The 21,571-nt window shown below is 38.5% G+C and overlaps 1 protein-coding gene and 1 long non-coding RNA gene across 5 annotated transcripts in view; one reads left to right on the top strand and one right to left on the bottom strand.

Annotated features, from left to right (window-relative positions):
• The window catches only part of LOC118925947 (uncharacterized), an 86,350-nt gene extending 65,636 nt beyond the window's left edge, over positions 1–20,714 (bottom strand). The window contains exon 1 of one of the 3 annotated variants that reach the window (XR_005030249.2): positions 20,605–20,714. This is a non-coding gene — a long non-coding RNA (uncharacterized LOC118925947). The remainder of the gene's footprint in view (positions 1–20,604) is intronic. The other 2 variants (XR_005030248.2, XR_005030246.2) reach the window with 2 other exon arrangements.
• Positions 20,639–21,571, top strand: part of LIN7A (lin-7 homolog A, crumbs cell polarity complex component) — a 128,163-nt gene continuing 127,230 nt past the window's right edge. The window contains exon 1 of one of the 2 annotated variants that reach the window (XM_036912332.2): positions 20,639–20,884. In XM_036912332.2, the coding sequence (XP_036768227.2) occupies positions 20,803–20,884 (82 nt within the window). In that variant the 5' untranslated portion in view covers positions 20,639–20,802. The remainder of the gene's footprint in view (positions 20,885–21,571) is intronic. The other variant, XM_036912333.2, reaches the window with a different exon arrangement.

The raw sequence follows: 21,571 nt of genomic DNA, 5'->3' as shown, positions 1-21,571 counted from the left end.
GGGCATGAGTGAGCTGTGAAGATCATAGTAAGAATGTTTGCCTTTATCCTAAGATAGCAGGAAAAATTTAAGAGATTTAACTAAAGGTAACATGACTATTTTTGCATTTGAAAAATGGCATATAGTCTATTATGTGTATAAATGATGAGAAGGGGCTGGTCTGGGTGTGGGTAGATTAGTTAAAGGGTTATTATAGTATCTAGGAGTCAGTTTTTGAGAACTTGAGCAGTGATATTTTCCTGGGCAAGGCTAATAAGTGGGTGGGTTTGAGTGCCATTTGGGAAATAATATGTACTGGACTTAGGTTGAATTTGGGGTGGTAGTTAGAGGAGAGAAAAAGAAACAGGTGTAAAGATTAGCCTCTAGATTTCTGGCTAGTGCAGGCTGATGGGTTTTGGGCTATTCATTGAGACAAAGTACAAAAGATCATTAAAATATGGGGGAGATGATATGGAATAGCACATGCCCATCTGGGGATGATGAAGGACACAGAAAAGAACGGATGACCCGAGTGGCACCTCCAGATGGCTGAGGAAGGCTCCCTGAAAATCTGATCCACATAAAAACAACAACAACCTTGGCAATAATTGTCAAAATCAACTTTTAAAAATTTCTGGAAGTTAACCAAAGGCTTGCAACAAGTACAGAAGCTGCTATGAAAGAAAAATTGTGAATCTCAGTAAGAACAATGAGCTCTGTGGCATTTTAACTTGCCTTCCTCTTCCCACCTCCGTGGTAACATTGAAACCTCACAGGCTCACAACTGTATGGCCACTGGAAGGAGCAGAGAGGGTCTGGAACTTTCTCAAGCCTTATTCCCAAAGGAATGTTTCTATTTGACCTTTCTAGCAGAAACTAGGTAAAGCTCTGTTCTCAGGGCTTGCCTTTAATTGACCTAACTTGAACTCCCTCTGTGTGTGTCCTACATCAGGGTATTGTGGAAACCAGTTAGTGGTTAACTGTTTCACGTTGCAGCTGCCTGAGACAGTGACACCAGTTGTACCTAACAAAAGGTTACACACAAAAATCTGAAAACGGGAAACGGGATAATAAGCTGTCCATCAGGGGTATGAAAAGCTCCAACATACTCCTGGAAATCTAGAAGGGTGTGCATATGTCCAGGAATGACCTGGGGAGGCTCTAATCTCTCACCTTTGGCTGACGTCGATGTTGTACCCACAAAGGAAGGAAAGACCAGAATTTTCATGGTGTGCTGAGGCATTGAAGGTATAGCCCAACATACAAACAGAGCCCCTCAGCAAAGACTGGGAGATTTATTGGTTCAACATCTTTAGGAAAATCTTTCTAATCATTAGATGATCACTAAATTAACTGAGAATAGACTTTGCACACAACAAAGAACACATACTGAATTAGTTCAAAAGTCACTAAACAAACAACTTTGTTAGATGGATTGTAAATGGTGTCACCACTTCGGACAACAGTTTGGCAGTTTCTAAAATTGTTAAACATAGATTTATAAGATGCAGCAGTTCCACTCCTAGATACATGCCCAAGAGAAAGGAAAACCTATTTTTCATGCAAAAACTCACACATGAATGTTGATAGCAGTATTATTTATAAGAGCAAAAATGTGGAAACCTCCCAAACATCCATCAACTGAAGAATGGATTAAAAAAATACAGTGTATCTATACAAGGGAATATTGTTTGTTCATTAAAAGGAATGAAGTACTCACACTACAACATGGGTGAATCTTGAAACATTATGGTATGAACAAAACCAGATACAAAGGGTCACATATTGTAATGATTCTGTTCATATTAAATGTTCAGAATGGAGAGAGAGAAGATTAGCGGTTGCTAGGGGCTAAGGCAAGTGTGAATGGGGAGTGATTGCTACTGGGTATGGCATTCCATTTGGGCTGATAAAATATTCTAAAATTATATAATGGCTGTACAACTTGGTGAATATACTTAATTGTGCACTTTAAATGGATGAATTTTACGGTGTGTGAATTATATAGCTCAGTACAGTTGTTACAAAAATAAAAAGGATGGGATGATAAATTTGAAAGTTTGGTATTTACAGGAAATACTACTTTGGTATTTACTAACTTTGGATACAAGTTAGACAGTTTTCTGTCAATTTTTTAATGTGTTGATAAATAGAATGTTTCAGAATTGTCTTAGTCCATTTAGGCGCTCTAACAGATTACCTCAGACTGGTGACTTATAAACAGCAGAAACATATTCCTCACAGTCCTGGAGTGTGGGAAGTCCAAGATGGAGGCACTGGCAGATTCTACATCTGGTGAGCGCCCACTTCCTGGTTCTTCTTGCTGTGTCTTCAGATGGCAGAAGGGCCAAGGGAGCTCTCTGGGGTCTCTTCTCAAAGGGCACTAATCCCATTCATGAGGGCGCTATCCTCATGACCCAATTGCTTCCCAAAGGCTCTACCATCCAGACGCCATCACATTGGGGTTAGGATTTCAGCACATGAAGGTTGGGAGACCCATTCAGGCCATGACAATGATGATGTGACAGAATATGATTTTTAAAAAGAATATAAAATGCAAAGTAGGTGAAGTATTGTTTCCAGGGACTCTATGTGGAAATGAGAGATAACATCTTGGAGATATTACATGTATGTCCCTGGTTTACACTGGTTTAAGGCTATCATGTTAGAGAGCACAAATACATCAAAAATTACCTTGAAACCAGGCAAGAAACATTAACATAAAAGAGCCAGCTAAGGAGATTAAAGCATATGGTCCTTTGCTGTTTCACAAACTTCTAAACTTTTCAGAGGCATGTGGGTAATAGAACATAGCATAAAGATGACAAAAACTAAAAGGAGCCATTCACGGTAACTGAGTAACCAAATACAAAATGAAAAGTGTATTTAAGGGATTGGTTCTGTGCTTTGAGAATGCTCGGAGGTTTTTCAAGAGAACCTGAGGTGGGCACAATTTATATGGATAAAGAAAACAGATTTAAACGAAAAAGAAACATTCCATGAATGTGGTACATTCAAACTACTACTCAATTTTTGGGGCCAGTTATATACATCTATAAAGAAGTTTAGAGAAGCATTTTGAGTGTGATTTTTACAAGACATACATTGTAGCAACAAATAAATCAATCTCCAGGACATTGATCCTCATTGCCTTATGTAATTATTGCATTTCTGTCGGCTTTATGTTCATTACACTCTTACTTAAAGTAGTATTCATAGCAATACAAATCCTCTTGGCCAGCTAACCTGCTGGCATTTAAACAATTGCCAACCTTGAATATTAATATCAGAACTATCAACAAGGAACACTGGGAAGGTAATAGGTGAATTAGTTTTTCGACCGTGGATGAAAAGATGATGTGGTCCAGGGTGAGACCTTGTTTCTTTTTACAATGGCACAGAGGTACTGTGTCTGAGAAAGTGTTTTCCTCATTTTCCTATTTAAAATAAAAAGAGAAGACTTGCCTCTAATGAGATCATATAACAATTGGTAGAATGAGAAAAATGAATGAAAAATTTCAAACTCTTTTGAGCCTTCTTTTATTCACAGATGAAAAGTACAACAGGGAAAAGTGATTATTTTTCAAATGACTATATTTGCCACTCAAATATGAATGGTAAATATACATGAGTGCAGGGAAGTATTTCATATTTATGTAGGATGTATTCTCATGTCGCTCTTCTCTACAAAGGAAAGTCAGCTAGAGGTGCATTGGTGATGTCTATTACATCAAATTTTCACTAATATAATTCTCATTCTCTGTATTATGAGATCAGTGTACCTTATTCACCTATTAGTATCTTAAATGCACCACACAATGTCTGGTATGCTACAATGCTGAACAAACATTGGCTGAATAAATGAGATATTCAGACTAGATATGCTAATAACACACCTACCACCACTTTTTGGTACAAAGGATAGAGTTTGCCCTTATGTGAGCAGAGGCGAGGACGCCTTCATATCTGATGACTTTCCCAGACAAAAGCTCAGAAAGCTCAGTGGAGGTGTTGGTGACAAAGGGGATAGAAGTTTTAGTCACTGGAGTTACAGAAAGGTGTGTCTGTGTGTGTAAGGACACGTGTGTACCTGTGTGGGTGTGTGTAAGCATGTGTGTGCACCTGTGTGTGTGTGTGTGTGTGTGTGTGTGTAAGGCAGGGAAGAGCAGGGCAGCAAATGGACCCAGAGGCTGTGAGGCAAAGCACCTAGAGAAACCACTCCTTTGGGGACTCTAGCTGGAGCTGGATATGCTATTAAAACAGCCAGGAAGAATGATAAGGGAGGATTTTTGGCCAAGCAGCCTCAAAAATGTGTAGGCAGAGTGAACAAGTAGGTCTTTGTGCAATGGAGTTACATTAGAGTCTCACTTAACTTCTGAGCTGGATTTAGAACCTAACCCTAATTTAATTTGTGTGTGATACCTAAGGGCATGAGACTGATACCTGTTCAGTGGGGCCTTGAAAGGTACTGACAGACTGGAAAAAGAGATGCACACAGTCAAGGTCATCCCCATATCTTTTCAAGAAGAGTATGTATGTCCATTTGCTCATGCAAGATTTTGATTAAAATCTAGTAAGTATTACCTGTATGTGTCAGGTGATATTTTATCTCATTACTTCCTCCCAGGAAACGATTTATTTATGTTCATTAAGTTTATAGAAGTTGATTTATTAAAACAGAATCCTTCAGGCAAACAGAAACGTTTTATAATTCTCATCCATCATTTGTTCTTTATTAGGAATTTTATAGTTATAAACTCAGGAGGAAAAGCAGACACACCTACTGCATGCCAGACTGTTTCAAACCGTTTGCACAGTTTTTCATTTGATCTTCATAGCAACCTATTTCATTCCTTAGGTACAGTTATAATCTGAATTTACAGATGTGGAAACAGAGCAAGAGATACTATCATTTAGCCAAGTTTACATAGATACAAAGCGCTGGAGCTAGGATTCCAAGTCAGCACACTGAGAGCAAAGCAGGGACTCCGCATCTAAGCCAGGTGTCACTGAGCATTCAGTCACTCACTACTGAGGGTTCCAACTTTGTTTTGTCCTAAGTTTAGCACAGTACTCCTCAAATTTTAATACAGTTAAGAATATCTGTGTAAGAGTATAGACCCAAATGAAGTTTCATGGATGATAGAAGGATTTCAAGGACACATTTTGTCTGACTAACTGTAGAATTTAATCCTAGGCAGAAGAAATCTCACTATAATTTGCGAAGTCACAGACAGCCTGTGAAGCAAAAGCAATGTAAGTAGAGACCAGGCCTTTCTAACAGGGTATTTGGATATGCCCGTTACATATAACTGATCTGTTCATTAGGGCTCAGATGTTTTTAGGTAGCACTAATCTACATGCTATATTACAGGTAATATACAAAATATAAAATATAAGATAAATACTTAAAATATATTTTTATTAAGATTGTTGCCTTTTCAGACAAGCCTTAATCACTCTTCATTCATTTATTCACTCATTTTTCCATATCATCTTCCTCTTCTTTCTTTCATTTATTCATTATTCATTCACCACTAACCCCAGTCTTGTCCACATTCAGCTCATGCTCTTTAAATGAGTAAGTGTTCACATTGCTCAGTAGCATTTTAACTCTTAGAAACATGGCCAATATTAATCAGTGGAAGCAGCCCTTTTGCCTGACACCACAGAAAATTTTAAGGTGCATAGAATTTTATCTTGATATTTATATTTAAAACTTCAATCAATAAAATTCTAGTAAAAGACGAAGATTAAAAAAAAATCAAATTTGAATTTGGTAAGTACATTTGCATGTCATCATTTTTTTTTACTGCTAGGTAACACAAATAATTGTTTAGCTCTAAAAGTGTCCATCTGTTATCAACTTGGGGGATCAGTTGCAGATGTCTGTATTCTATATTTATATTTCCACATTTAAATTTTCTTAATAAGAATTCCTGGATTTTAACTTCTAAATGTTTCAGTGATACAAATAGAATTAGACAATAGTTTGATGCACAAATGCTACTGCATCCAAATGAAACTTCAAAGTTATAAGTAGCATCAGAATATTATTAAATGAATCCTTTAGGAAGTAGAGATTCCAGGCCAGTAAGTAAGATGAGGAAACTCAACCTACATCTCATTCAGAATGAAACACGTTTATATTCCCTGAATGCAAAAAGGTAACGTCCATCTAAGAAGATCTCATATGGTAGAGATAAAGATGTTGCCAAGTTTTAGAAAAACATCAAAATATTTAATAAGTGTAAACTTTATAATAAAATCGCTATTTTGTATACCCAGGAAAATGAGTGTATAACTCATGGTTTCCATACAGACAAAAGAAAAATCAAAATCCCCAGTAAGCCTACAAATATAATTATGTAAGCCTTTCTACATAGAATGCACACAGGTTTAAAACTTAAAAGACAATTTTAAGTGATTATTTTTTATCCACATAGTCCTTTTCTGTCAAAAAACTTAAATTGTGCATAACCAAGGTAATGATAATTGTGCACAATATATGATGGCAAAAGCTTACAAATTTAATTTTGAATATTTGTTTCACTAAACTATCCAAAAAAATTTGTAATATGATGGAAAATTGTTTTCCAGAGCTTTCTTTGAAAGATGAAGACACAAAAGAAAAGTAAGTTTTGTTTATTCCTCCTTAAAAATGAGTTATAAAATGAGTTTATTTTGCAGTTATTAAACATGACCATTTACAGTGCACAAAAGGTTGTTTTATGTTTCTTCTTGCTACCTTCAGTTCCTTTGGGATTTATGTAAATGCTTTCCAGATTTAGCAACGGAATGTCATGAAAAACAAAAATTTGGAAAGTCAGTGTTAATATTGACAAAAGGGATAAAACTAAAAGCAGACACAGAAGTGAAAAATATGAAGAGTGAGAGCATGAAGAATGGAATACTCAAGTAGACAAGAAGGAAAATACAAACATTCTTTAAATTACATGAATATTAACTTTTTGAATTACATAGTGAAATGATGTCAGTAGTAACCTGAAGCCTCAGACTTAAAGAAAACTTTGGTCTGGATTGATGATTGTTAGGGAGGAGTATCCTAGACATATTATTATACTATAATTCAGATCTAAATCACATTGTAAAGATGAGGACTCAGAGAATCTGAAAGCCAAATTATTGAGGCTGCATATTTGAAGTCAGAGGTTCTTTCCTCACGTGGAAGAAACATCCACAGTCATTGAGTAAGTGGATCCCAAAAGGACTAGAAAACTACTAAAAAAGAAAAATGACCTGTCAGATGATAATTAAAATTACCTACAGACTTAGCAGCGGTGGTGTACCATAATTCCTAGGATGCCTGGGAGACGTCTCGTAAAATAACTCTTTCCTCACAAAATCTATTTTTCAATCAGATTACTTGGTAAGATTTTCCATGGAACTATATTTCAGATCTATATGGAAAATGAATAGATGAATGGATTTTCTTTAGATTAAAATGTCTTCTAAATATCAATTTATGGAATATATCTCTTCAATAACTCAAAGAGTCAGGGGAGAAAAAAAAATTCAGACATGGGATATAAATAACAAGTGAAGAAAATATAACAAGTATAGAGATGAAGAAAAATTGAGGGGCAGAAATATAAATGCTGCAATTTTATCTCTACTTTTTCTCCTGAATGAATTTGAATGCAACAATTAACCTGGCACTAACCTCCACCCACACTTCTCATTGACTCAGTGAGAGCTCTCCAGAGCTACAATTATGAGCTGCACACAACAAAAAATTGGTAACTCGCTCATTTAGCCTCTCTCCTATTCCCTAAATATTTTATCTCATCTGCTAATATGAAAGTTCCACTGACATCAAAGACAGATACATTATATCTGAAGAGCAATAACATTTGTATACATTCCATATGAAAGTGAAAGATAAATGTCATGTCTACATTCAAAATGTCTTACACACATGTGAATCTTTGTCTCATACGACCATTAGTTTGAATAAAAATGCACGTCACTATGTATTAACACATTATGATGAAAAACCTGTAGTGAGAATGTTGCCCACATAAGGATGTGAGGGCCGGGGGAGAGCGGGGTGCCCTGACGGTATAATGCTACAGGCTCAGGGACATGGTTCACTGTTTTCTCAGGCTTTGTCTCTAATTTTAAAATTGGTATTAGTGGTAATTACAACAGAACTGACACAAATGGCTCAGTGTATGAACCATCATTTAAATCTCTATACCCACTCTCCCCAAGTTCATTTTCTTCAAAACGTTTTGACTGAATTAACATATTATTATTATTTCAAAACTCATGTTGGAATGAAAAGGTTTCCTCAGTAATTCCCTAAAGCCTCCCCTAGTGAACATCTTTGGTATACCAGTCGTCTGCTTATGTCCTATCCACATAGAAATCTCTCATTTTCTTTACTCATTATTTCATTGTTGTTCTTTTTATACCACTTGGAGGTAAAATAAGCTATTACTATTAGTAGGAGTCCACAAAAGAGAAGAGTATTTGGGGCTATATACAGTGACATTTGGGGGAAAACGTGGGGTATTAAGAAATCTTGAGTCCTCTGAATTTCAAACATAGTCACCACATACTTTTCCTTTGTATACTACCAATTCTTCCACAGCCAAAGTCAAAAGCTTTAAAAAAAAAAGGAGTATGCTTTTCATGTATGCCATGATGGACATTGAGTGCCATCAGCCAATGAACCAAGCTATAGTTTGGAGTGAAGGCTTGTCTCTATGCCTTCAGAATGGATCTGTTCTCCTCAGATGTGACTAGGGCATCACTGGTTGATATGGATAATTTTGACTTTCTATTATTATATCTATCTAGAACTTACAATCATTTTTTCCTAAACTAAATTTTAACATACTATTTCCTCCTATAGTACCTGCCATTCCCTTTCCTGCCAGCTTCTTTCTAGTCTTAATATTTTGTTACTTCCTTCATGTTCCAGTCAGTGGCTATTTCGATAATAACATAAATGTCATTTTTTCCTGACTCCACATATTTATGGATTCTGCTCAGTCTATCTGAAATATCTGTCAATCCTAGATCCACCTAAAACTAAATGCTCTTATTTTTAAAGACCCAGCATAAATGCCGTATTTTTCAAGAAGATTTCCATGTTCCATCTAATTCTTTGTTCATGTGCCTTTTATGTTGTGACATTTACCATGCTTTATCCTATTTTCCAGATAATTTTGACCACTATAAGTTCCTTTAGAGCAGGGGCCATATTTTATTTATCCTTTTCTTGCCAAGTGGTGAGTGTATAGTGGAAAAGCAAACAATGTCCCTCTGGTCATGAAATTTACAATCTAGTGTTATAACACAGTGTGATATAAAAGCACTAGACCTACTAGACCTGACTCTGTTCCTTACTAGCTAGGAAAGGTTGGGCACTCATTTTCCACTGTTGATTAAATTCAATGTTCTTTACCACCTTTTATGACTCAAAAATATTATTATATTTTATTTTGACTCTAGAGAAACACATTTGGGTGGATGCAACTTGTTCAATAATACATATCAATATTAATGCTATCCTATGTTTTATAATGAAAATGCTTTATGTGCAGACCAAATATAGTCACAGCATGTGTGGGTATTTACTAAGTAATATCAAATAAACACAGAGAAATAGAAATCAGCTTCAAACAAATATTTTAGTGGCCTAGTATAAATTACTAAATGTTAATAATAAAAAATACAAGATTAGTATATATTGCTTTACACAAACAATGGCCATATTGGAAAATCCTGGCCAGGAAGTTCCCCAGAGTTGTGAGAGCTCCCCCATCTATGATTACTCAGCCAGGCAGTCATGATGGAAAAGATGACTTTCCCCAAATCACTTTAGTAGCCCTAGGAAGGAATTGAGGGCACTAAAAAATGGCTGAACTATAGAATGCTATGATTTGCTTTGTACAATATTAAAGAGCACAGCCCCCAAAAAACAAATAAATGATTAAAAAATGGGTGGAGGACCTGAACATTTCTCCAAAGAAGAAATACAAATGGCAAACAGGAACATGAAAAGATGCTCCACATCACTAATCATCACAGAAATGTGAATCAAAAACACAATGAGCTATCACCTCTCACCAGTTAGAATGACCACTATCCAAAGGACAAGAAATAACAAGTGTTGGCAAGGATGTGGAGAAATAGGAGCCCTTGTACACTGCTGATGGGGATGTAAATTGGTGCAGCCACTGTAGGAAGCAGTAGGGAGGTTCCTTAAAAAGCTATGAATAGAAAAACCATGTGACTCAGTAATTCTACTTCTAAGAATGCACCTGAAGAAAACAAAATCCATGACTCAAAAAAGATACATGCACCCCTATGTTTATCACCACATTATTTATAATAGCAAAATTATGGAAGCAACCAAAGTGTCCATCAGTAGATGAAAGGATAAAGAAGAAGTGGTACATATACGCAGTGGAAAATTATTCAGCCATAAAAAAAGAAATCCTCCTTTTTGCAGCAACATGGTTGGATCTATGGGGTATTATCCTCAGTGAAATAGGCCAGATGGAGAAAGACAAATACCGTATCATTTCACTTATATGGAATAAAAAAACAAAGGAAAACAAAATGAACAAAATAGCAGTAGACTCATAGACACTGAGAAATTACTGGTGGTTACCATGGGGGAGGGATTGCAGTGGGTGGGTGGGGAGGGTGAGGAGTATAAAGGGGCACAAAATGCCTCAATCATAATATAAGTCGGTCATGGGGATGGTAGAACAGTGTGGAGAATATAGTCAATGACTCTGTAACATCTTGCTACATTGACAGATACTAACCACACTAGAGGGAGTGAGGACTTAATAATGCAGGTAACTGTTGAACCATTGTGTTGTATACTTGAGACCAATATAAGATTGTGTATCAATGACATTTCAATTTTAAAAAAAAGGAATATTAGAGAGCAATCCACAAAGCTACTCACAGAGTCCATAGTTTGACATTTAAGGTATCTGAGCCCAGAATTTACATGACTGAGGTGTTATCAATCAACTCAGGAGGAGAAAATTCCTCAGACTGACTAAACCTGGACCTTGACTCACTTTTACCAACTCCATGCAATAGTTATTTCAAATACTCTCTACTCTTCTCAGGCCCACTTTGTCCTGAGCATGTGGCCTTGCTTCCTACACCATTGAACTCATTCAGTCTCCTTCAGTCAGGAGCTCATTCAGTTTCTCCACAGATTCTACAAACCTACCTGCAAAGTGTCCATTCTTTCACCCTGTGGTTCCAAGGGAGGACATGTCCTCTTCTTATCAAGGCTTATACTGCCACCTGTTTCGAGGATCCCCCTCATCTCCTCCTGCCTTCTTGGTAACCACACGCTGCTGCTCTTTTGCTTCTCTCCTGTATCTTCAACTCTCCATCTCTGCTAGCTACTTATTCACAGTGTTTAAACATGTTAAGTCACGCCATGAATGTCCAGCTTTGCAGAAGTCTCTTCTGAATCCCAGATTGGTTTTAGTTTTAGACTCTCATTGCCCCAGGCACTTTCCTTAATAGCATTTATAGCTTTTTAAATGGAGAAATAATTCAACAGATCCAATACTTCCAATAGGGTTCTTTCTGGTAGTCTTTAATATTGCTTTATCTTTAATGCATAGCCAGTGCTTAGTACCTGATAAGAAACCATAGTGAATGAATGTGTTTCTTTCTCTTTCTTTCTGTTACACCCCTCCTACTCTCTCTCTCTCTTCTGAAACAATGCTTTCAAAACTATGTGTAATAAAATTTCCTTCCAAGCTTTAAATGAAGCACCAGTGAGCCAGTATTTTGAGCATTTGGAGAGTGGTGCAGGAAGGAGAGGCAGAGAGAGAAACGGAGAAGAGCCCTTCCCAGGGCCTTCCCCAGTGTTCCCCAGGGATGAGGGAAAGCGGGCACCTTAGATGCCACCACTGCTTACTAACTGAACTAAAAAACATTATGCAGTTACATTAAAGCTCTACATCCATCTTTTTGTGTTATCCCTTTATAATATAAAATCTGTGCTAATGTGTGGGGAAACAAATTCATGTGCAGAGTTTAAAACTGACTTCAGTATAAAAATTCAAGGATGAGTGTGTGTGTACACACACCACTTCAAGTAGGAACCAAATAGAAATTAGAATAAAAATACTAGTAGACTTTGGGATAGAGACAATGTTCACGACCCTATGTAAATACTAAGTTGACACTGATTGTAGTTGCAATAAAGAGAAGACCAGTAGAGAGCACTGCAAGCACTTCTTAAATATTCCTTCAAATGCTACCTAGTTACAACATTTAATGAAAATATTATTTCTCCTTTTAAATTTTATTTGGATTGTCCTTCAATTAGTGAATCAATGTATTTTATTTGAAAATAATGTAAACATCTTCTTGTGTTTTCATTGTATTTCTCTCATTTCATTTGGTGGAAATAAAATACCTAATAAAACAAGTATCTAAAAGCGGATTTTTTAGGTTTTTAGTTTTTAACTTGCTTTAGACATATACATTGTTAGCTTCTTAGTTGAAAAGTATGCTAATCACTGTTGACTTGCTGGATGGCTGGTGGTTCATCATACCACTTATTTTAAACAGAAAAATGGTCATCGGCCTACAGCAACTATTTTTTTAAACTCACTTTGGAATTTCAACTTTTAGAAATTCAGTTAAATATAGCATTTTTGTAAAGACAAGGGGTATCAACTTATGTATGACAGAATGTACATGATGAAGCGGGAACACGACGGTCACAGGCATTATAATCTGGAACCATGTCACTGAAAATGGCCACATTACCATCGGATTGTATGAAAGTACAGGGCATTAAGTGAGTGTGTGGATAAAATGAGAGTTCCTGTGGCCAGGATTCTCACCTGGCCCTGGTTGACTAGCTCACTGCACACCTGTGGGCACTACATGGCTGTTGACTCTATAAAAAGAGCTCTGCCCGGTCCTCTGGGCACGACATGGTGGCAGGTCTGCAAGGCTGCAGGAGAGCAGAGCAGAGGCTGGAGTGGTGGCAGTGCTGAGGAGAGAGGCCCCCAGAGGATGGCTGTGAGGGACGGCTGTGCAGAGAGGCCTGGAGACGGCTGTGTGGACAGAAAGGCCCAGAGGACAGCTGTGAGGGCAGAGCGGCCCAGAGGCAGAGACCAGCTTAATGTTTGAGACAGAAAAAATCTTGAAACAACCTGAAAAGACACCTGTAAGAGACTATTTCAATGGAATTTTATGAAGTGGTTCAGAGAGATTATATAGACCTACATGTATTGATATGAAAATATCACTGGATAAAATTATAGGTAAAATATGGTTTATAGTATGATGTTATCTGAGAGTTTTTAAAAAGATATCTTCACATGTGCATGCATGTGTGTGTGTATATATATACACACATATATTTTCTGAAAGAATACACCCAAAAAAAACGTTAACATTGGTTACTTGTGGTGAGTGGACTTTTGTAATAACCTTTTGAGAATTGTTTTCCATGGGCATTGTCTTACATTTAAAATTTCAAAACAAAATCCTTGTTAAAAAGAGTATGAAGTATATAAAAGATTGAATACAGTAGTATACTCTAGATAAAAATGGCAGAGATTGGCTTACTCTCTCCATTTTTTTGTGATTGCTTTGATTTGAGGTCTAGACAAAAATATTTGTCCAGCTTGATTTACTGCTATTCTACGAAATTCTAGCTGACAAGAGTCTGACAATATTCACAGTTAAAACCATCCGCATTTGCTTGATTTTTCCTCATTCTAGTTACGTGCTCAAGAGGCCAACATAAAGTCATAATTGGATTTATTATGTAAATAAATGCTTGGAGCAAGAAGTTAAGAGATCTCTCAGAGAGGAACCTTCTCAGAGACACTGCCGATCTGCCCTGAATAACTGCAGACTCAGGAAATGGGAAATCAAGATTATAAGCATCAGAAATGTCCTACATGAGCAAGGGGGTGAGAGTTCCTCCAGAACCAGAAACGCAGGGATCGCAGAGAAGGTAAGAGTGAGGTATTTAGTTTAACTGAAGCATGATTGGATCCCACTGATTAATTTTTAAGAAAAAGATACTAAATGTTTCAGGTTGGGCTTAGAAAGATGCAAACCAATTAAAATTGTGATAAATGTTGCTTTACGTTGGAGCGCTGAGAATTAAAAGGAGAGTTTGGAACTGTCTTCTTAATGTGATGTTGAAGCTAATGTTGCATTTTGCTCTTAAACTTGCTAATTATGGCCATGTATGTTCCTCAGCACACCTGTAGTGAATTCTTTAACTAGCTTCAATTACCGTGTTGTGTCACAGGCTGGGAAGAATTCAAAGATGCCCCTTTTATCTGTTTCTCCCTAACACCCTTAATTAATTCCATTGCACCAGGTTAGAGAGAAATAAATTGACCTGCATTTTTAGAAGATGATTGAGGTGCTTTTCAAGAAAAAGCCATTTAAACCATAGAGGGATGCCTTATTTACTGCACTTCATTTCATTGCACTTTGCAGATAATGCACTTTCTAAAAATTGAAGGTTTACAGCAACTCTGGGTCAAACAAGTCTATTGGGACCATTTTTCCAAAAGTATTCACTCACTTCACGTCTCTGTGTCACATTTTGGCAATTCTGGCAATATTTCAACTTCTTTATTATTATTATATTCGTTATGGTGATCTGTGATTGGTGCTAATGACTATGAAAACTCAAATGGTGGTTAGCACTGTTGAGAATAAAGTATTTTTCAATTAAAGTATGTACATTATGGGGTTTTTTAGACAATGCTATTGCACATTTAATAGACCACAGTCTAATGTAAACATAGCTTTTATATGCACTGGGAAACCAAAAAATTCATTTGATTCACTTTATTGTGGTGGCCTGGAACCCAACCCACAATGTCTCTAAGGTGTGCCTATAAAATTTTTTTTGAAGAACCCCACTCCTTTTGAGCCCCATTTTTTAAATTAAGGTATCATTGATATACACTCTTATGAAGGTTTCACATGAAAAACAGAGTGGTTACTACATTCACCCATATTATCAATTCCCCTCCCATACCCCATTGAAGTCACTGTCCATCGTGCAGTAAGATGCCGTAGAGTCACTACATGTCTTCTCTGTGCCTGTAAATTTTAAATGAAGCTAAAGTCCCAAACAAACGAACAAACAAATCTTGCCCATAGTTAGTACCTTTTTCAAGGATCAAGATAACAGTGTTCTCTCTTCACCATGGTAAGAATCTCTAGCAACATAGACACTAATTTTAATTATCATGACACTCCTTTTTCTTTAGTTTTCCAAGAAATCCCTTAGAAGATCCTGGTGCACTTGGTTACAATTTTTTGATTCAAAATTCAGAGTAGCTTTCTGCTCAAGGTATAACATTTTATTATCTGCATGCAGGAAAGAAAATATCACCAAGTTTCTGCTGAAAGTAAATGTAAACTGCTTCCAGGAAGCCTTCACAGAATCCAGTTTCCCTTCTTCTGTTTGCCTTTTAACACATACACATTTATAAGATCATGGTGTGTATAACACACAACACATTTATTCTTGTTGATACATCATTTTGTAATTAATTCTATGCCTTTTCATCGATGCTTCTATTTCCTTTCCAAATATTTTATATACTCCTCAAAAATAACATGAATGTCTCCTACTTCTAACTCCATTCCAGGTCCAGCATCCTAGTCAGGACTCCATCAGTACAGGGTGGATTTGTAATTTTAAAACATTATGTACCAAATACAGTGTGGCTTACTTGCTGACCATTCTACAGTAGCCTCTTCCTCTGCTGACATTTCATCACAACTTCCTATTTTATTTTCTGTGTGGATTTTGTGGTGTGCTGGTAAATGTTTAACCACTGGCTTTCCAGAGGGAAAAAGAAAACTTCAGTATGTGACCTTTGCCCACAGCCATGGCATAAATGCTCCCACCATGGCCAAAGATTCCAGCTTAATATTACTCAAAATGGTGCTGGGACAAGTCACACATAATTTGGTCTCAAACAGTGTGACAAGCTGCAGCATTTTACTGTTTGTGGTTCTTCCCACTACCTAAGAATGTCTGGTTTATAGTTCACTTGTATTTTTTCTGTTCCCTTCATAAAATCTAAGCTCCATAAGGAAAGGCACTTCTCCCATGTTTACCACGGACTCTTCCCAGGCATAGAACAGTGACTAGTGTTTAGCAGATCCATAATAAAAATGTGTTAGACAAAAGCATATTTTTTTCACTCAAAATTGAATATATTAAAATTTTTAAGATGCAACAGTTAAAAAATATTTTTGTTTTATTAAATCATTAAAGATTGTGGGTTGATACACAAAAGTTTGGAAATACTTCCTGAGCGGATATGAGAAAGACATGAGTCCAGGGTCACTTTTAAAAATCATTTTATCTTGCCTCTTGTATCTCCTAGGCTTTCCCAATGGTGTAAAGATGAGGTTGAGATGCATAAAGAAAAAAAAAAAAAGAAAGTTGTAAGCTTTGAATTTAACTTTCATTATAAAAAGAACAATCATGACTTCCAATTGTGAAAATAAGAAAATGTTCATTTCAAAATGAAACAAAAACATCATTTTATATATTGAGTTAAATAGGCAAATATAAAACATCCTGGTGCCAGAAAGTCTTTTCACTTATATGTGCTATTGGTTATGACAGAATCAGAGTTAAAGTTCATTACTATGATTTGCATGATAACTAGTAATGTAAAATAATGCAAATAAGATTCTACAACAGGAATAATTATTCAGATTTTAGATTTCCAAGTTCTTTTTCTTTTGAAAGAAATGAAAAATAATTAGAATTGACTTTTTATATCTTTATTTCCTCTTTAATTTCCTAACATCCAACTCTGAATTAGTAACTTTTCATCTCATGCTGATGTTAGTAAATTTTAATATAGATGCTGCAGATTTTTTCTTAGCTCATATTGTACATTTCATTATATGATGGGAACAAAGTAATTCATGAAAAGGTTCATTATATTTCTGTTAATTATATTATCTTTCACAACCTGACTCTCAATGGCTCTCTTTAGGCTTGTTTTTCTTATATTCCAGACTGAACTGCCTATTTTACCCCCACACACACCATGATGTTTTCCCATTTCTGGCTTTGCTTTCCTACTCTTTGGAATGCCCTTCTCCCTATCTCTGTCTTTTGTAACCCTGACATTTTTCTAAACCCACTTCAATTATCAAAGTATTCATTCTTTGCACAGCATGTAGTCAGTCACCGATCTCTTTCTTGTGTGTTTATTACTTTGCTTATTATCTTCTCTCCCCTTTAGGATATAAGCCAAGTGAGAACAGGGCTTTTTCTCATTCACTGCAATATCTCAGTGCCCAAAACAGTGCCTGGCATATAGTTAAGTATATTGAACATTTTTTGAATGAACAGACAAATAAGTAGTTATCAAAACAAATCTAAGGATAACATAAATGCAGTAAGATTTTCTATTTACCATGATTAAAAAAAAAACCCCACAAACATCTATATTCCAAAGTATAGGTTGGCACTTCATCTTAATCTTGTGCTATTTTGACAAAGCTGTGAGAATTAAAGTAAGATAAAGTGATATTTTGAATCAGTCAAAAATAATTTCTAACACCTAAGGTTGAAAGAATTCCAGCTTGAAGGTGCTATTTTCCTCATATGAAACTGTGTTATTATACTCCATTTATAATCTAACTAAACACATTTTCTTGGTATGCTAATGCTTTGTGCAAACCTTCTCTTGATTTTGTCATATAATTTTTTCAGAAAGATTCATTTAAGTGAAACAGACCTTAATGTAGATTTGAATGAAATTTTTAAGAGCAGAATTTATATTTCAAAGTAGGTAATCATTTTCATATTAACCTATATTTATATAAAATGGAACAGGCATCACAGATGTCTCCTTTGACCTCTTCCCTGTATTCTTCTCTTTGAAAATAACCCAGGCACACAACAAAAAAGGTGGGTTCATGGGGGGGAAGGATATATACACATACAGAACTTCTAAAAGTTAAGGAAATTTTATGGCTCTGTATGTCTCAAATAGAAAATCACAAATGCTTTGGTTAGACAGTAGTTATTCATTTTTAATTTGAAAAAAGTTGTAACAGTAATGAATTATTATTTATTTTCTACAGCTGTATAGATGTTAAGTTAAAGGCACTGAACTTGCCACTACTAGAAATAATAACTGGTAAATATATGGTGACTTGTGCTTCCTCTTGCTTTCTCTTTTAATTCTTTTAAAAACCCTACACTGTCTAAACTGAGAGAGAATGAGAGACCAAATTTTCAATTAGAGAGTTCATGGCATAAGTCCAGAAACATGCTATTAAATGTTCGGTGTTAGGATATATCAGAAAACAAAAAGACAAAAAGTCTACCTTCATGGACCCTATAATCTGGGATTTGGGTTGAAAGAGGTACAATTATGGCTTTTAGACTAATGAATCAAGCTACTCAAATATATATTTGTGGATAAAGTGAAAGTTTCTATGGCCAGGATTCTCACCTGGCCCTGGTCAGCTAGGTCACTACACAAGTGTGGGCAATGCGCATTGACTCTATATAAAGAGCTCCACCCAGTGCTGTGTGTGACACGGTGGCATGGCTGCAAGGCTGCAGGAGAGGAGAAGCTGGAGTGGTGGCAGCGCCAAGGGCAGAGACAGGCTTGCTGCATGCAGACTTGCTCTGAGTGGACGGGATTCTAGTGATTGACCTGCCGCTGTGAGAATAAAGTTGTGTATAACCCTTTCACCCCAGGAACATTCTACCATCATTTTTTTGGTTTCATTGAATGCATAGTGAACTTGCCTGGGGCTGAAGCCCATTGGCAAGACAATATTCATAATAAAGGGTGTTGTTTAAAGAACTACATTAGAGGCCAAGGGATTTGCATGTTCTTTCCACCCTCAAGTATTAAATGACGTTTGATATTTTGTACAAAACCTTGGAACATGCTCTGCTGTTACTGTGCACAATTCAGCTTCTTTCTTTTGTTTGACTGAGGGATGTGAATAATGATAATCAACCAGAATTGTTGCTTCTTCCTCTCCCACAGCACTTCCTTCCTTTCTATGGTGCTTAGAGCACTTACTGCATGCAAGTCTCAGAGCTTGCTCCCTCTTGGTCTCCTAACCTGGACTGATCACTGTCCAGGGAGAGGCCACCTCTTGTTAATCTGTGCATAGCCAGAATTTAGCAGTGCTTGCCACACAGTTCAGGTGGGATGTATGTTTTTGTATGAATAAATTTATATATACATCATTGTTTTCGAAGCATATCAACATGTATGCTTTCATCAGATCCTCGCAAAAATTAGTGAGAGTGCAGGGTAGCATGAATTCCTTCATTTTACAGAGTCTCAGTGGAATTGAAGGTTTTTAATTCCTTTGTTTGACAGACAAGGAAATGGCATCAGTGAGAGCTTATGTGATTTCTGAAGGGCACAAAGCTAAGAGCTAAATTTCAAGATCAGGGTTCTTTCTGAAAACACCGGCACATTGTGCCTTTAGGGTCTGTCAGGAATTTGATTTTCTCAAATGATTGGTGAAATCTTGCTTTTTTTCTCCCAAGTGTAGACCATAATGTGGAAAAGATCTTCAGAAACCATCCATATCGTAACTAGAAAGCAATGGCATTGATTATAAGCAACTCTTTTGCTGTAAAATAGTGTCTGCCTTGAAGAGTACACCATTAGCCAAAACAAACTATAATCTGTCACAGGGAAGCGGATGGAGGCAGTTTTGTCATTTCCAATCCTGAACCCACAGCCTTGACCGTTCTGTTTACGTGAAACTTCTGGGTGCTTAATTTCTTGATCAGGAAATAAGAGTCCCTACAGTAACAAGGTTATGAAAGCTGTCCATTGGGGGAAGGGATAACAGCCAGTACTTGAAGTTTCTAGTAATTGAATCCTGACAAACTGACTCTAAAACCACCCTTCAGTAACATCATATCCCATAGACTGTAGGCTAGAGGAAGGAACTAGCCAGGTGCCCCCCTAAACCATGCAAGGTGTGTTAACAATGACTGTCACACACGTTAATTAATCAAGTAAGTGGCAACTCTGAGTAAACAGTGGCTGTAGATCCACCTGAAAAAGATTGGGTCATGTTTTTCAAACTTAGTGATAGAAAACTTCTGTTCTTGTGTTTTTAAAAACATTTATTTAAAGCCGTTTTTAAGAAGTTTGCTTTTAAGGTAAATTATTTTCTAGGCAATATACTAGGGCCCTTAAATGGAGACCTAGTGATGGAACCTTGATCCTTAAAGTCAGTTGTATGCTGTTATAAATCAACGTTCCAAAAACACTTCAACAGAAATTAACAGCAACTATGATTAAACCCCAACATTTCTGAACTAGAAAGCATTCTCTCTTTGGAGATGAGGTGACTGGGGTGATGACTATTTCTCTTCATCTGAAAGAAACCCACCCTCATCCTCCCTCCCCGACATCCCTGCAGCCTTCTCGCTTCCCTCAGACGCACGGATACTCTGCCCATTTCATTTGAGAGCGAAGTTGAAGCCACACGCCAGCTACGCCCGTCCAGCGCTCCCTGGGCTGGAGCAGCGAAGTTCTGGGCAGAGCCTCCCTTCCCAGAGCGGCGACGCCGTCTCCTCGATACCTGCGCCGCTTTACGCCGCATCTGAAGGTTCGCCCGCCGCGGAGCAGTTGCGTCTCCATCTGGCAGCCAACCCACCCAAGCCTTCTTCTCCTTCACCACCACCACCTTCCCTCCTTCCCACCTTCCCCTCCCCGCCTTCTTCCCTCCCCACCCCCGCCCCCAATCTCCTCCTCTTTTTCTCACTACAAGCGGCTGCTGATGCTGAAGCCGAGCGTCACTTCGGCTCCCACGGCAGACATGGCGACATTGACAGCGGTCCAGCCGCTCACTCTGGACAGAGGTAAGGGAGCGGCTCGCCGCCGGGCCCCTGCACCCCCGGCCTCCCCTCCGCCCCTGCCAGCTACCCCCCCGGGACAGCCGGGCGCGCTCGGGCAGGGGGAGCAGGGCGGGCGAGGGCGAGCGGAGAGGCGCTCGCGCCGAGAGCAGGACTTTCCTCCCCTTTCTCTGCCCGCCACGTCCCGGCTGGCCTTGCACGCGGCACTCGCCGGCCGAGGGCGCCTCCGCCGGGCTGTGGCGCCCCCGCCGCAGCTCCCTGCCCCTCCGCGGCCGCGGGCTTTGTTGGAGCGGCTGCGCGGGGCCCTCCCGGCGCCCGGGGCTGCGGGCTGGAGAGGGGCAGGAGGAGGCTCGCCGGGCCGGGCGAGGGCGCCTGCGGCCGGCGAGCAGGGAGGTTAGCCCGGCGAGGGGGCCGCCTGCCGGAGGAAGGAAGTTTGTCCGGGCGCCGGGGGAGGATGCTGGTCCGGCGGCGGGCAGGGCGCACGGCCGGGTGGCCTGTGCCGGGCGCACGGTGGCTGCTGCCCGTGGCCGAAAGGGCCCCGAGCCCGCACCCCGCGCGGCTTGGTGCTCCGAAGGCGGCGGGGTCGCGTGTGCCCCGCAGCCGGCAGCCCTCCCGCAGTGAAAACTCAGTTTCCCCCGCCCCGGCCGGCCCGGTGCTCGGCCAGCCCCGGACGAGGACGGCGCCCGGACGCAG

The sequence above is a fragment of the Manis pentadactyla genome, chromosome 10 (assembly GCF_030020395.1).
Source record: "Manis pentadactyla isolate mManPen7 chromosome 10, mManPen7.hap1, whole genome shotgun sequence".
Classification (NCBI taxonomy): domain Eukaryota; kingdom Metazoa; phylum Chordata; class Mammalia; order Pholidota; family Manidae; genus Manis; species Manis pentadactyla.
The sequence above is the reverse complement of the archived record's forward strand: the minus strand, read 5'-3'. Positions and strand labels throughout refer to the sequence as shown.